A 16,473-nucleotide genomic window follows, 5' to 3' on the forward strand; every position below is an offset into this window, starting at 1 on the left:
GCTATGTACTGCATACTCCATATCTGTGATTTGGAGCCATTCCCAGGATGCAGTGTAAGATGCTTTTGACAAAACCATATTGATATGTAACTGACAGGAAGGAGTTGCCAGCTTAAAATGTATTACAACAAATAGTTAATACTGATAGAGCAAAAGAGGAAGTGTGAGGTTCAGCGATGCATGAGTTCAGAGGTTGTATGTTTAGTATATGTAAAATAATACGTTTATTTTCTGAGCTGAATGAATCCCTTTTTAAGCACTGCTGAGTCAATGATGCTACTTGTGATAGTAATATAAAGGGTGATTTAAAGTAGTTGCCCATTTCATTATGTGCAAATATATTATCTACACACTTAGTTTTCAGTGTTTGTTTTTCAAGCATCTTAAGTTATGAGAAACCATAAATCTTGCGCGTAAAACAAATATGTGACAAACGTCACAATCCTCATTATCAACTCGAAAAACGTCATCCATCTTGTGTAGGTACTACATTTACCCTGGGTAAGGAGCATATTTCAAACACACCAATAGTCTATAACTTTTTCATATCCTTAATGTCTTCTAGTACCAGGTTAGGTACACCGTGGCTCTCCAACTGTTGGGAACGAGAATGTTCTGACAGCTCATATCCTTAATGTCTTCTAGTACCAGGTTAGGTACACCGTGGCTCTCCAACTGTTGGGCACTAGAATCTTCTGACAGCTCATATCCTTAATGTCTTCTACTACCAGGTTATGTACACTGTGGCTCTCCAACTGTTGGGAACGAGAATGTTCTGACAGCTCATATCCTTAATGTCTTCTAGTACCAGGTTAGGTACACTGTGGCTCTCCACCTGTTGGGAACGAGAATGTTCTGACAGCTCATATCCTTAATGTCTTCTAGTACCAGGTTAGGTACACTGTGGCTCTCCAACTGTTGGGAACGAGAATGTTCTGACAGCTCATATCCTTAATGTCTTCTAGTACCAGGTTAGGTACACCGTGGCTCTCCAACTGTTGGGCACTAGAATCTTCTGACAGCTCATATCCTTAATGTCTTCTAGTACCAGGTTAGGTACACCGTGGCTCTCCAACTGTTGGGCACTAGAATCATCTGACAGCTCATATCCTTAATGTCTTCTAGTACCAGGTTAGGTACACTGTGGCTCTCCAACTGTTGGGCACTAGAATCATCTGACAGCTCAAATCCTTAATGTCTTCTAGTACCAGGTTAGGTACACTGTGGCTCTCCAACTGTTGGGAACGAAAATGTTCTGACAGCTCATATCCTTAATGTCTTCTAGTACCAGGTTAGGTACACCGTGGCTCTCCACCTGTTGGGAACGAAAATGTTCTGACAGCTCATATCCTTAATGTCTTCTAGTACCAGGTTAGGTACACCGTGGCTCTCCAACTTTTGGGCACTAGAATCATCTGACAGCTCAAATCCTTAATGTCTTCTAGTACCAGGTTAGGTACACTGTGGCTCTCCACCTGTTGGGAACGAAAATGTTCTGACAGCTCATATCCTTAATGTCTTCTAGTACCAGGTTATGTACACTGTGGCTCTCCAACTGTTGGGAACGAGAATGTTCTGACAGCTCATATCCTTAATGTCTTCTAGTACCAGGTTAGGTACACCGTAGCTCTCCAACTGTTGGGAACGAGAATGTTCTGACAGACATTTCCTTTTTGGCTGCTTTTCCTCTTCTACTTCCCACCTCATTGATACATGGTTAAATTTGATGTTTAACATGGTGTGTGAAGATAAAATACATTACCCTCTTAACCATTTGCAGTGTGAGAAATGCTCCAGCCACTGGCAGGACCTGCTGGGACTTTCAGCACTTGGAGAGCCACAGGTTGCCTATGTCTAAAGTACACTAGTGGTAAAATCTATGCACTCTTACATTTGTGAACACCGTTTCTACTGTGGATGCACTGCACAAGCAACAGACCTGAATTGATGTGATATTTCTTAATGGGACTCGAACATATTTCTAGTTGAAGAATAGAGGTAGTATAACATACTCTTAATTTCTCACCAAAAATGTACCTACACAAACCCTCTAGGGTGCTCTAAATTAAATACAGCTATGCAAATGGCTTCCTTCTCGTCATTTGACGGACCAAAATTGCAGCTCCAGCAAACTTGATATTTTACCCTGGTATAAAGTACAATGTGGGCAGAATCTCTCTCCTCTCACTTTATTTGTGGGTGTATAGGAAGTCATTTCGTAAGCTATGGTTAATGTTTAACCTTATCAACATAGAATTTGCGTTTAAATGTAAACTATTAACATTAACCTCACAAGAGCTGAACAGTTTGATGGAGGAATATGGCGTGGGCTGTGTCAGCCTCTGAAACGATTCCTACACATTTAATAATGTGGTAACATTACCTTGGGCTAGATTTACTAAGCTGCGGGTTTCAAAAAGTGGGGATGTTGCCTATAGCAACCAATCAGATTCTAGCTGTCATTTTGTAAAAGGCACTAAATAAATGAAAGCTAGAATCTGATTGGTTGCTATAGGCAACATCCCCACTTTTTCAAACCCGCAGCTTAGTAAATCTAGTCCCTTGTCTTCAAATCACAATAGCTACTTCCTCACTGCTGTTATACTAAGTGGTTTTGAGGTAAATAACTAATTAGAAAATACACAGAGTTCATTTAGCTAGATATAAATTAAATGAAGCTATTCACATTCATAGGTCATTTGTGTAAAAGTAGTGTAGTCAAATAATTTAGAAAAATGCTATGTATGAACAATCTGGCAGGAAATAAAAATACAAAGAGGAGAAAGAGTGAATTGTATACAAGGGAACATTTACATAATGCTGACATGCACAGCTCCAGTGGATCTTATATCAGATATATATCCATTATATATAACACATTTATAAAGCTGTTGGTAAAGCAGGAAGAGATGGCTACAAAATAGCTGGCATTAGAAATAGAATTGGTGAAATTAGCATTAAGATGTGCTCTAGCATAGGGCCATAGTTAAGCTGCATCCAGTTCAAATATTGAAAATTCCCGCCACACTTTCCCATAGGGCAGGGTTTCCCAAACCCAGTCCTCAGGGCTCCCCAACAGTGCAGGTTTTCCATATCACCTTGCTGGAGCACAGGTGTATTCATTACTGACTGACACATTGTAACAGATCCACAGGTGGTCCTTATTATGTCACATGTGATCCGGAAAACCTGCACTGTTGGGGAGCCCTGAGGACTGGGTTTGGGAAACCCTGCCATAGGGTCAAAGAAGTTTGCACTACATCGCCCTCTAGTGGGTTACCTGCACTATCAATACACTGGAGCATCTTTCTAGCAAAGGTGAAGCAGTGTCTGCAGGTAGGGCTGGTGTTCGCCTAATGCTGGCTGTGCTGTATGTTTACTATAAATAGTTTATGAGTGTCAGGATAATATAGCTCTCCATAATCAACAATGGGACCAGCGTCACACTCTGATAAAGGAGTACTGTACCGTTGTAAAATTGTTATATCTAGAAGAAATTATGATTATTCTTTAGATAGTAACATATACATTAGTGATATAGGTGTGCCTTTCAAACAGGATAAAACTGTATTTGGCTACACTCTTCCTTTGACTATAACTGTAGTCATTACTGCTGTCAGAACCTCATTTCAATGTTTGATGACTAGTTTTAGATATCTAATTGAGCTGTTTTTTTGTGATCTAATATAGCTGAATTGAGCTTCTTGTTAAGTATACAGTCTTCACAGATAACTATCTATGTTCCTCCCAGTGAGGCTGTTCATTCAGGAAGGCAGAATGGAACATGGCCAGATCTTGAGAACTATAAAATGTCACCTATCCAGAACACATTGCACTACTTACATATTATGCACCCTGTAGCCCATCCCAATGTAGCAAAATATCTCCAAACCCGATACCACGTAGGAGTACCATCATAGCTTACAAAACCACAATGGAAAGGTGCTTTTGTCAATTCTACCTTTGAGAAATGCAGATTGTGCTCTTCACACAAATTTCAGTGAGTTGTGTTATTGCCATGAATGACTCAGTACTGCTTTCCCTGCTGAAATTTTCCAAATAGTTTTTGGTGTACTTGTGGGTCTGTAAAATCAGTTCAGTCTTTAAAAAGAATGTTGAAGCAAACGAGCTTCATTTGTAGGGAATACTCAAGAATGAAAGTGTTCTTTATTTTTTCAATCTCAACTGCACACATCTGTGATTACCTACAAAGTGATTACATTTTATTAGGCCTTTTGTGCTGTTTTAACTGGAATTTTCCTTTGTAAGCAGACTTGTGACCTGTGCCTATATGTGCAGCGCTCACATAGCGCTAGTGCAAGTTTGTATGTTATTCCTAGGCCTGGGTTGTCAGCCATATCCACGCTGAGGAGGATGTTGTTTGTGCCTTCTATTGTACATGGTATCCCACTGAGACATGTACTTTAGGTGGGGGTACATTTCTAGCCTCTTTGTGCCAGGTTGTGTTTTGTGCCATTGCAATTATTTCATGTTAAAGGACACCCATTTAATCATCTCTATTGGCAACCATTCAGTGCCCAAAATGTATTTTTTTAAACTTCACCTGGCTTTTGGCCCGAGAGAAGGGTCAGTTACTGCCAGTAGCTGTGATATCTAATGCACCATTTGGGTCCCGGGAAGTTTTTCTAATTGGACATGGGGTACTAATTGTGGAGAAATGAAAATATCGATAGTCAAGGGCCAGGGTCATCTTAATAGCATTATAGGCCCCTGGGCAAAGCAGTGCACTGGGGCCCTACCTACACAACCACTCACCCACTTATGTACAATTAGTTTGTGTATGTTGTTTTCGTTAAGATCTGTAAACGCAACAGCAAGATCAGATGTACAGATAACAACTGATACTGAGGTGGTTAGTCCACCTAAACGTTTCAAAAAAGAGGGATTGGAGGTTCTGGATCAATCGCCTGGAGTAATATACTGAAAAGTGGTCAAGCCTATGAGGTCCCTATGCTCGTGGGGCCCCCGGGCAACTGCCCAGTGAGCCCATGCGTTAAGACGGCTCTGTCAAGGGGCAAGTAATGGCACTCCTATGGGGGCATTTCCTTGCATGCTGGTGGACACAGAGACTTTTTCCACTGCAAATAGGACTTTTTATTTTTTTTAACACTTATCGGTTCTGAGAAAAACCAGGCCTGAGCTTATATTTTAAGGGGGATCGTTTACCTTTTCCGTGTGCACTTAATGATATGTGTTTCTAGACGCATTTCTAGCAATGTAGTAAAACATTGAAATGTCATTAAATGAAGAGTGTTGTCCTAAAGTGTTGGTAGGCTGTATTTTGTAGTAATATCTTTACTCCTCCCAACGGATGTGATCACAATTCCGACAGTGGAATTTTAATATCGGCATTGTGATTTTCGACATTGTAAATTTTGACAGTCACACTGTCAATATTTTGAAGCTGTCCCCACAATTGAAGTGTCGACATTTAGCCTGCCAACATTTTCATGTCGACAGGTTAACTGCCGACATTTCCAGTGTCTGAATGTAGTGTCCAACCCCTTCTCAACACATGATATCACAGCTAGACACAGCATACTACTAAATGTATTAGGACTGTTCCAAAAATTGGACTGTAGGTATGCTCCTTGTTCTGGGCAGTAGGTATGCTCCTTGTTCTGGGCAGTTGGTATGCTCCTTATTCTGGGCAGTAGGTATTCTCCTTGTTCTGGGCAGTAGGTATGCTCCTTGTTCTGGGCAGTAGGTATGCTCCTTATTCTGGGCAGTAGGTATTCTCCTTGTTCTGGGCAGTAGGTATTCTCCTTGTTCTGGGCAGTAGGTATGCTCCTTGTTCTGGGCAGTAGGTATGCCCCTTGTTCTGAGCAGTAGGTATGCCCCTTGTTCTGGGCAGTAGGTATGCCCCTTGTTCTGAGCAGTAGGTATGCCCCTTGTTCTGGGCAGTAGGTATTCTCCTTGTTCTGGGCAGTAGGTATGCCCCTTGTTCTGAGCAGTAGGTATGCCCCTTGTTCTGGGCAGTAGGTATGCCCCTTGTTCTGAGCAGTAGGTATTCTCCTTGTTCTGGGCAGTAGGTATTCTCCTTGTTCTGGGCAGTAGGTATTCTCCTTGTTCTGGGCAGTAGGTATGCTCCTTCTTCTGGGCAGTAGGTATGCTCCTTCTTCTGGGCAGTAGGTATGCCCCTTGTTCTGGGCAGTAGGTATTCTCCCTGTTCTGGGCAGTAGGTATGCTCCTTGTTCTGGGCAGTAGGTATGCCCCTTGTTCTGGGCAGTAGGTATGCCCCTTGTTCTGGGCAAGGCAGGCAGTGGGTGCATTTACCCACAAACTGTGTGGTTCATAAGATACTCTTCATGACTAGAAACTGGGTGGGTACTTTTAATTAGAACTACCTTGTAAATTTGTATTAGTGTGCAGAATCCAGTAAGTTTGTTCAAGGTGAACATCAATTTGCAATTTACTGATATTTGCTGAGAAGCAATACCTGAAGGAATGCTGGCAGGCTGCTATGAAAGGTCACAGCTGTGTGGAAACAGATACCTAAGGCCTGTGTTATTGAGTCCTTAAGTGAAAGCATAGATGACTGCAGAGTAGAGGCAAGGGACGGGGCCTATAGGAGGCAAGCTGGCTTTGAGGAAGCAAAATGTAGGTAAATAAATGCTTAGATTGACATTAAAAACATAAATACTATTATTTTAAAAAAAAAAAAAAATTCTTAGTATCAAAAACGTTTTACCTATTGTGAGGATACAGGGTTTTTAGAACCGAAGCTCACTAAGTTACCTGCCACTCCCCCTTAGATTCAGAAATCACCCAGGCGAATGCAGGATAAAATATTATCTTTACTTTTCTTACAGTAAAACAACAGAATATAAAACTGCACACTTTAAAAAATAGGTCACCAATTCACCAGCGTCAGTAGGAGTCCCAGCAAGGTTCCCCACCCACCTTAGCCATGCAAAAGTTCCACAGGCAAAAGTCCTGGTATCTTGCTGTTCCTGGCCGCTTGGCCAACTCTCCACCAGTGTAGTGGGGCAATGGGTATAAGCCTCCCCACTTCTGTGGTGCGCACCAATTTACCCAGAACTTGGTGAGTAACTCCCGATGGAGTGAGATGACAGGTCCCAAGATGGAGCAACAGCCTGCTTCCCCGGATACAGGACAGTGGTGATCACTGGGTCTGCTGGTAGAGAACCGAAAGTCTGCACCTTCCGAGAATCAATGAATACCCCCTCCCCTGCCTTGAGTGGCTCCTTATATCCATGGTCAAATTCCCACAGCGTTTCCCATCCCCGTGTAAACCCCTGTGTCTCTGTTTCTTAAACTTTGTTGGGCACTGGGCCAGGAGGTTGGAGTGGGAGTGGAGGTGAGCTGGCCTTCAATAGTGGCTCCCCAGCTGTGTCTCTGTCACAATTGTGGCCCGGTCCTGTCACACCTATCTCAATTGAGTGTTCCGGTTGTTTGCAGTAGAGATGCAGGAAATTGTATTATAAATATATTTAATTATTATGTTTGAATAGATAAAGCCATGGATCTGTTTGGTGGTTGGACCAAATTGCCCGGAACCAATGAGACTCGACAGATTTTGGTTGTCAAATTCTGATCACAGCTGGAGGTTCAATGAATGAATACTTACCAGGGATCAAGAAAATCCTTAAATTAATCCTTGGTGGATATTTGTTTATTGAAATTCCCTGTAGACACAAGTATGTTGTGTGTATGTCACTAGGTACACTTATAGCTGCACAGGGGTTGTTCACTATTTTAAATTCTCTGCATATTTGTGCACTTTTACAATTGTTTATATACTGGCCTGTACATGTCCCTCTTCAATGCCTTCCTTTATTTTTAAGGCTTGCTCTGTGCTTTCCAGCAAGACAAGTGGCTATTACTTGTTACATTTGTAAAAAATGTTTAGTGTGTGCTTCTTTTCTTATATATTATGTTTCAGCTATATTATATTATGGGGCATTTATAAAAAAAAAAAAAATGGTGAACAGGAAAATGGTGTTATTTATATCATTCAATAAAACGTTTGCTGACATTTTCTAAATTGTTCTAGAGAAATGATGAATAAAATCACAATTTTCTAGTGCACTAATTTACATAAATTTTCCCCACTGAGTGTTGTTCGTTGCTCAAAGGGGTAACTCTACACTAAGGGGCCGATTCAATACGACCGCGTTATTCCAGGAATAACGCAGCCTGCGCACTATTACCATTACTACAGTAAAAGTGCGCAGTATTACCGTGAGTACGGTAATTTTACGCTGATTTTTGCTTGCATCCCTCAGGACTGCAATATAAAATCCGGGTTAAAATGACCATATTAACAGTAATACAATTAGTGCCACGTTATTCCTACACAAACATGGCCAAATTGAATGGGCCCCTAAATATATTGCAGTCATTCACCTACTTGCCAACATTACCAGTTTGAAAATCAGAACAAATTAGACCATACCGCTGAACTACTCAGTCCACCCAAATCATGTTTTGTTTTTTGTTTTTTTTTCAATTGCTAGCAAGGTCAAACTCCTTTTGAATACTCAATCTCAGGGCTGTTCCAAGAAAACTGGGACTGTCGGCAGGGATCCAATTGGCAATTAGTTTATACCTGTCTAGTGCTAGTTAGACATCATAACTACAAATCTCTGATTGGCTGCTATGGTTTTAGTGCATGTTTGCACCTTTGATCAAAGCGGTGATGACACTCTTGAAAGTATCAGAACTCTCCTAAGAATTTCTGTGTTCTTGAGGATACAATGCCCAGCCCATGCATTGGATTTTGCTGTACACTTGCAGTTATGTACTACTAATACATTTCATAATTCCTTTGTCCCTGCAGTTCCGAATGACCAACTGATCACTATTGAGGATTATGACCTGAATGTCGTGCGGTTGTGCTTCCAAGTGTTTCTCCAGGACGCAGATGGAAACTATACTATAGCCTTGGCACCAATTGTTTCCAACCCAATTTATGACAATCGTAAGTTTGTGAATACTTAGATTTATTTGCTTTCTGTTTTTTTAAGATTGATCATTTTTTTTATTATTTTTTTTTAGTGAATTTAATACATTAATATGGATCTATTACTTTTTTTTTTCTTCAAAATGTGTATACATACCAATATAATAATCTGTTTACATTTTTAGCTATTTTATAGTTGCATGTCTATCTGACATCATTTATTTAACATATAGCAAAACTAACCTATACTGTAGCATTGTGTCTATTCAGTTCACCATTTTACTTTCATAGGTAATTAGTTACATTGCCTATCATTTTATATGTTTTGTAAGTTTTCTTTTAAATGACAGATGTATGCATGGGTAGGTCACATGATCTTCTTATATATACAGTATATGTATGGTGACATTTACTTCTCTCCCTTATCTCCAACATCAGATGATAGCAGAATATGTATTTGAATCCCTTAAGTACTGTAATTTAAGCATGCCAGAGCAGTGGAGGTTACTGTCTAAGTTCTGAGCAGTCTTTATCTTCTTGCTTTCTGATGTAGGAGAGTGGGAATCTTTCTCATTGTACATGCAGCACCACCTGCAGTGGTAGCCATAATTATCCCAAACTGATATCTCAGGCTATGCCAGATAGTTGTTCCCGAAACCATTTTCTATGTTATATTACTTGGTGTAATTTGATTTAGAAGGCTGAAAATAATCCTAATTAATTTAGGAATAACTATGGCTGTATTTGCTGGATCTGTGTCCAATATGAACAAATCTTGATCTATTTGTTTCTACTTATACAGTATGGGGCTCATGTTGAGTTTGGCGTACGTTAGTGTAAAGTATGTTAATTTGTACTGCACATGCCCACAATAAGCACACTCTGTAACGAGATTTGTTACATAGTTGACAACTTTGGCAAGTTTGCCTCCAGGAGAATTGGGGGGCAGGTGGAAGTGTGGGGGTGGGGCTTGACGAATCACATCATTTGGCCCTGCCCCCTAAACACACATCATCAGTTCTAGCCTATTATGGCAGGGGGCAGGGCCACAATGACACCTGATTCGCGTCATAAGCCTCGCCCCCGCCATTTTATTAATTAAGTGTGTCCAGGACTCGGGAGGTTGCCCTGCTCTCGCGGAAGTCCGGGAGGACTCCCAGAAATTTATGCAACTATGTTTCAATGTATGTACATATATTGTTATCTCTGTACATTTGATTAGTTTTCTTTATTGTACAGTAGAAAACGTTGCCATTTTATAAATAATGGACAATAATAATGGCGCTAAAAATGAAAATATTTCTTAAGGATGAAACAAATTTGTCATTTCAGGTGCTCCCAACACCGCTGAGCTGCGGATCTGTCGCGTGAATAAGAACTGTGGGACTGCAGCCGGAGGCGATGAAATATTCCTGCTGTGTGATAAAGTTCAAAAAGGTACCCTCTAATTATATTGTGGACTAGCTACTGCAGTTATGGTACTGACAAATCTTCAGAATATTTTATAATTTTCTTTCCCATGACTCAAATGAAAGCTGATAGTAAAAAAACAAACAAAAAATAATTATAGTTTTATCATTTTAAATATCTATGAAGATGGCCTAATTTGAAAGCAACAGTGCACTGATAGACACCCCTTCATATTTTGCGCATATACTTCTTTATCAGTTTAATTCCCTATCAATGTAGTTTTGAATTTATTCAGATTTAAGTAATTGGAGCTTTGACATAGCAAATATAATTATAATATAATATCATACATGACTAAAATATATATTTAATAACTTCTCTCCGCCATAGTTTGTTTCAGTAGACTTGTATACTTTTACCATTTTTAGCTTAACCATTATGAAAGAACTAGGGAACTAGTGAAATCGGTAACCCCTGAGGCATAGAGTGTCCTGAGATCCTAGAAAATTGATTGGTTGCATTCTAGTGAATATTGGTTTGACTCCTATTTGTGGAAGTGAGAACTACAGTTTAATGTGCTTGAACAGCCCAGTGTATTGGTTTGGTGATATATCCCCAAGCATATATTATTGTAATTGAACTATAATTTATACAGATATACATTGTGCTCTAGATTATGGTAGGGTAATATATAGTGATGTGCAGTATGGTAACGTACAGGAGACTAATAGATCAGAGAAAAGTTAAGAGTAGATTATTCACTATGCAGGAAAATGTAGGGAATGATCATATATAATTAGAATACTGGTCTGATGCTAATTCCAGTGTAATACTTACTAGTTCTTCCTCCAACAACCTGCACTAGGCCTTCATCATCATCATCATCATTATTTATACCACTAATTCCACAGCGCTGTACAGAGAACTCATTCACATCGGTCCCTGCCCCATTGGAGCTTACAGTCTAAATTCCCTAATATAGGCCTTACCACTATTTTTCCAATGTCACTCCTTCCTTAACTCCCAACTTTGCAGCACTTCAAACTGGGACATACAGCTGAGGGGTGCTGCCATGTCACAATTGGTATGGGGCCAAATGACGATGGGGCATGGTCATAGGATGACAGGACCCTGTGGGCCAGCACAGTGTTTCAGAAGTGCAGGGCACATGTTACCCCCCTCCACTTCCCTCAAACTATTTATTCATTGCTGCACACCAGTGGCAGGTGAATGCAGCACCCGCTCCCTGCTGCTCTGCGATGTAGAGTAATAGTGAACACACCTTTCTGACCGGCGGGACAAAGCTGTCCGCAGGCAGGACAGAGCACTCGAAGCAGGACTGTCCCATATAAATCGGGACATTTGGGAAGTCTGCCCACATGTGACCCTCCTGATGTTCCTCATTATCTCTCCTGACCAGAAACCATTTGTGATTCTCCCTATAGTGATTCTGATACCACCATGTTCCAATTTTCAACAGTTTCAATTTCCTATTGTCAAAATGCGGGTATCGCTATTTTTTTTGTCATGGCAAAATGTGAGTAAGGTTGTGCCAATCAGTAGTGTGAGCGGCTTATTTTGTTTCTTCTTCTTTCTTCTTCTTTCTTTTTTCTTTAGCTTGTTTTGTCTTCAGTCATTAACATGGGGCTTTAGCTGTTTGCCCATCTCTAAAATATTACCTTGCCCACAACAGCCATAAACCATTCCTTTGATATTCTGAGAATTTGTATGTCCTTACTGCATTTTCCACTGTGATTTTCAGAGCAGCATTATTTATAGTGATACTATTCTTATTATCTCCTGTTATTACTCTGCATAGATGACATTCAGGTACGTTTTTTTACTGACAACTGGGAAGACAAAGGACAATTTGGACAAGCTGATGTACACCGCCAAGTTGCCATTGTATTTAAGACTCCTTCGTTTCCCTTCCATATCACCGAAGTCACAACAGTGAAAATGCAGCTTAGAAGGCCATCTGACCAAGAAGTCAGTGAACCTATGGATTTCAGATACATTCCCTGTGAAAAAGGTGAAAATGTTAACATGTTTAAAAATTGAACCAATAAACTGAAAAAATAGGTTTTCTAAGTCTAATAATATATACCAGTTTTAAATACATTTGTTATTGCACAGTTTGTTATATTCTTATAAACACATATGTAAAATTAAAGACTTATTTACTTACGTGGTTACATAATTTGTAAAGATGAAAAAGACACAGGTCCATCAAGGTTAACCATTCATAAATTATTATTGTGTTGATCCAAATAAAGGCAAAACAAAACCCTTATACAGTTGCCAATACATTCCTGGCCCCCAAGATGGCAATCAGATAATATCCCTGGATGGATCACCCTGATAATATCCTCCCCTAATAAGGTGATGGAAGTAGACTGGTATAAGGTGCTATGTCATACCGCCACTTCTCCTACTGCTTTAAATGTAAAACTTTAAATTCCATTTGCTTACATTTTCCATACCACCACTTCTGAATTTTCATTTCGACCACTGCTTTGAATAAGAAAGACACAATATATTTTTAAATTGTTAGTGAATTTCCCATTAACACCACAGGTGGTAAGGAATGCCACAGCTTAACCACCCTTACAGCAAATAACCCATCCCTATGCTGAAAATATCTTTCTTACATTTCTTATTAATGACCCTTATATCTTGACATATTAATTTGATTCACTTCTAATGTGTTTTTTTTATACAGAAAACAAACCTAGTTTTTCTAGCTTCTCTTTATAATGTAACTTTTTAATTCCTTTTATCAGTGAGGATGCCTACCTCTAAAACCTCTTTTCATAGTTGTCCTCTGTCCTTCTTATATTGAGATGACTAAAACTGTAGGTTCAAGATGTTGTCTAACTAGTGACTTATACAATGATACTATGTTTGTTTGTATCACGGGCATTTGCCCCCCTTTTTATGCATCTCTTTAATGTATAATTAGCACCGTTATCCATGGCATGGATGTATAACCCTACATTTATCTATGTTAGATTTAATCTGCCATTTCTCAGACAAGTTTGCTATTTTGTCTAACTCTTTCTGTAGTAAGTTACTGTTGTCTGCAAATATGGACACCTTACTTTCTAGGCTATCTACAAGGTCGTAAATAAAAAGATTGTACAGGACAGGGCCCAATATTGATCCCTGTGGTTCACAACAAATATTCCCATATATATACATTTTTCCCTTGTCCTTATACTCTCATCTTATGTACCAGACCGTTCATTGGAGCAGTCTCAAACTTTCTCTCAAAATTCAAATGCTTCATCACATGAACCAAGATCCAGTTTGAACCTTGTTGAAAAAAATGTATCATATTTGTTAGGTTACTGTTCCTTCATGAAGCCGTGCTGACACTGTCAAATTATTTTCTACAATATATTTGGGAATAGCACACCTAAGATTACCTTCAAACAATGTGCAGACTGGTTAGTTTGTCATTAGTTGTGTGTAATTTAATGGTCTTGAGTCTGCTCCCTTTTTATAGATTGAGGGAAAGCAAATGTGACTCAACCTTGTGGTACTGACCCAGTTATGAGGGAGCCCATAAGTATAAGAAATAGATATTTATTTTGGACTATACCAATGGTAGTGTTTACTGTAGGAATTTATGTATAATATACATTAGATATCCTTAGGTCCGAACCTGGATATTTTAGCCCCCTGTGGGCAGTTTGATGAAATATATTGATTTTAATGTCTAATGCACTGTACTAATTTATCTTTGCGCCTGGGAGTGTATATGTTTTCTGTTGTTAAGAAATAGTGGTCTAGCAATTACTGAACTGGCTTTCTTTAACACACTGGTCTAGGTCTCTAAACAGGTTTTTACATACAGACAGACCCCTCCAACGTCCCTATCTTTCCTATCCTTGCTAAACATGCTATATCCTTCCAAAATCACTTCCAACCAAGTCATCCAGCCAAGTCTTGTTTATGCCCAGTGTCAAAATTCCCTCCCAAAATCAGTAATTCTAGTTGACCTATTTTGTTTGGAACACTCCTAGCATTTTGTTACCATACATTTGATATTTTTGCTGACATTTAATTTTATCCACCTTCTCATTATCTCCCTATCATCTATTCTAAACTCTCCACCCACTCCTCCCCCATTTCCCTTCACTAAGCCCTGGTCCCTGACCACACTGTGTTGCACACTGCTTCTCTTCACCACCCCCTCCTCCCACCCAACTTCTAATTTTAAATCTCCTCAAGCCATCTAACCAAAAGGGTAAGTGCCATAATAGCAGTAGCTGCATCTGCGATTGGGCCCACCTTCCATGTCAAATACTATGTGGGTTTTTTTCATCCTTGGGGCCCTAAAATGCTATGCCCCTGTTTTTAACCACCATCATACTCATACACAGCTGATTGGAGTTTATTAAGATAGGAAAAAATACCAAGATATACTCTGCTTCCGTCATCCATAACTCAGATCCAGGAGGTCTCCCCAAAAACTCCAGCGGACCGGGAATGTCTTCCTTGCTTCTACTATCTCTTCTCTAATTCAAACAGACATTGATCTCTCTTCCCTGTGATCTTACAAATGGGAACATCACAGAGTTGGGGCATTGACAACACCACTGCCTGCCTCAGTAGGAGAGTGGGACTGGGGCCCTGGGCCATTATTGGAGCACTCAGAAGGGGGGGGGAGCATCCTGGATCAAGTATTGCTGTACTGACGGAAACTGGACATCTTTTCTTTTTTTTTCTCTCTTAAAGGGTTCAGTCCCTTACATTTTACTTTTATTTTTTGCTGAGTTGTCAAAGAAAGAGAAATATTAGAAAGTCAGAATATTTAATTCTCAAAAATGTAAATGTTGAATGGCAGTGTTCTAAATGTTTCCAATAAAATGAGTTCAATTAGTCAAACAATATCTATGCATTAATATTACTGAAAGTATAACAGTAGATATTAATGTCAATGCTTGTCATCCATGAATGTTTGGAATAATATATTTTTTGTTTGAAATTTATTTAGACCATTATGCAAAGAAGATGAAAAAAAATGAGGAGGTGCTATATGATTTTTGTGGTGAGTAAGAATACAGTGTTACCTGTAAGATAATATGACTGTGGACAGAAAATCTAGTCGGTTGAAGACCGCATTAGTTACTATTCAACCAAACTAATGGTGCCCTGTCTGTATGTTGAATATACAAGCAATAGTATTGTTGTGTTTATGGTTTCAAATCAAGTTAGATGGCCAGTAATGATTAGATGAACATTGATCGATCATTATCGGACATGCCTGTAAGTGCAGTTGGCAGATGATCATGGTCGTCCCGTGTGTATGGTCATCGTCCGATCTTACTATCTGGCCCCTACATGATCTATCTGCTTGGCCTGTGCAATAAATGCACAAATATTTCCAATTTAACCACTACTACAGTATGTGTTACCAAACTGGAAAGTGATCCTGTCCGGATTGGCCCAGTGTGTGGCTGCCTTCACAGTTTTGCCTGACTATTGCATATGATTATGTTTAGTGAATTGTATTAATAACAACTTGTGTCTGTTGTAGATTATCTACGAGGCCAACAATTTCAAAAAGGAACAAAGCCATTGATAACACTACCATCATCATTACATGCTAGAGAACGACCCATAAAAAAAGGTATTAACACTAGACATTTTACATTTTGTTACCATTATTTAATGTTCTTGTTTAGTAGGGATGTACTGAATCCAGGATTTTGATTGGTTGTCAGGCAACAGCCAACCAAATCCTGATTTCCCTGAGACTGCAGAGGGAACAGGTATCACATATTAAATATAGACATTTATCATCCAAGACTTGGTTAGCACTTCTGCCTCACAGCAATGGGGTCATGAGTTTGATTCTGACCATGGCCTTATCTATGTGGAGTTTGTATGTTCTCCCCGTGTTTGCGTGGGGTTCCTCCGGGTGCTCTGGTTTCCCCGTACACTCCAAAAACATACTAGTAGGTTAATTGACTGCTGTTAAATTGACGTGTGTGTCACTGTGTGTGTGTGTGTGTGTGTGTGTGTGTGTGTCAGTATCGTGTGCAGTAGAATCTTTTGTAAAAAGTTTTGTTCTTTGTATGGACGCTAATCACTGGATTTACTGTATA

The 16,473-nt window shown here is 39.6% G+C and overlaps 1 protein-coding gene across 1 annotated transcript in view; it reads left to right on the forward strand.

Moving 5' to 3' along the window:
- Nucleotides 1–16,473, forward strand: part of REL (REL proto-oncogene, NF-kB subunit) — a 54,588-nt gene that overhangs the window by 30,773 nt on the left and 7,342 nt on the right. The window contains exons 6-10 of the mRNA XM_075203860.1: nucleotides 8,825–8,965; nucleotides 10,280–10,384; nucleotides 12,177–12,389; nucleotides 15,360–15,413; nucleotides 15,903–15,995. Of these exons, the coding sequence (XP_075059961.1) occupies nucleotides 8,825–8,965; nucleotides 10,280–10,384; nucleotides 12,177–12,389; nucleotides 15,360–15,413; nucleotides 15,903–15,995 (606 nt within the window). The remainder of the gene's footprint in view (nucleotides 1–8,824; nucleotides 8,966–10,279; nucleotides 10,385–12,176; nucleotides 12,390–15,359; nucleotides 15,414–15,902; nucleotides 15,996–16,473) is intronic.

Source organism: Mixophyes fleayi, chromosome 3 (assembly GCF_038048845.1).
Source record: "Mixophyes fleayi isolate aMixFle1 chromosome 3, aMixFle1.hap1, whole genome shotgun sequence".
Classification (NCBI taxonomy): Eukaryota; Metazoa; Chordata; class Amphibia; order Anura; family Limnodynastidae; genus Mixophyes; species Mixophyes fleayi.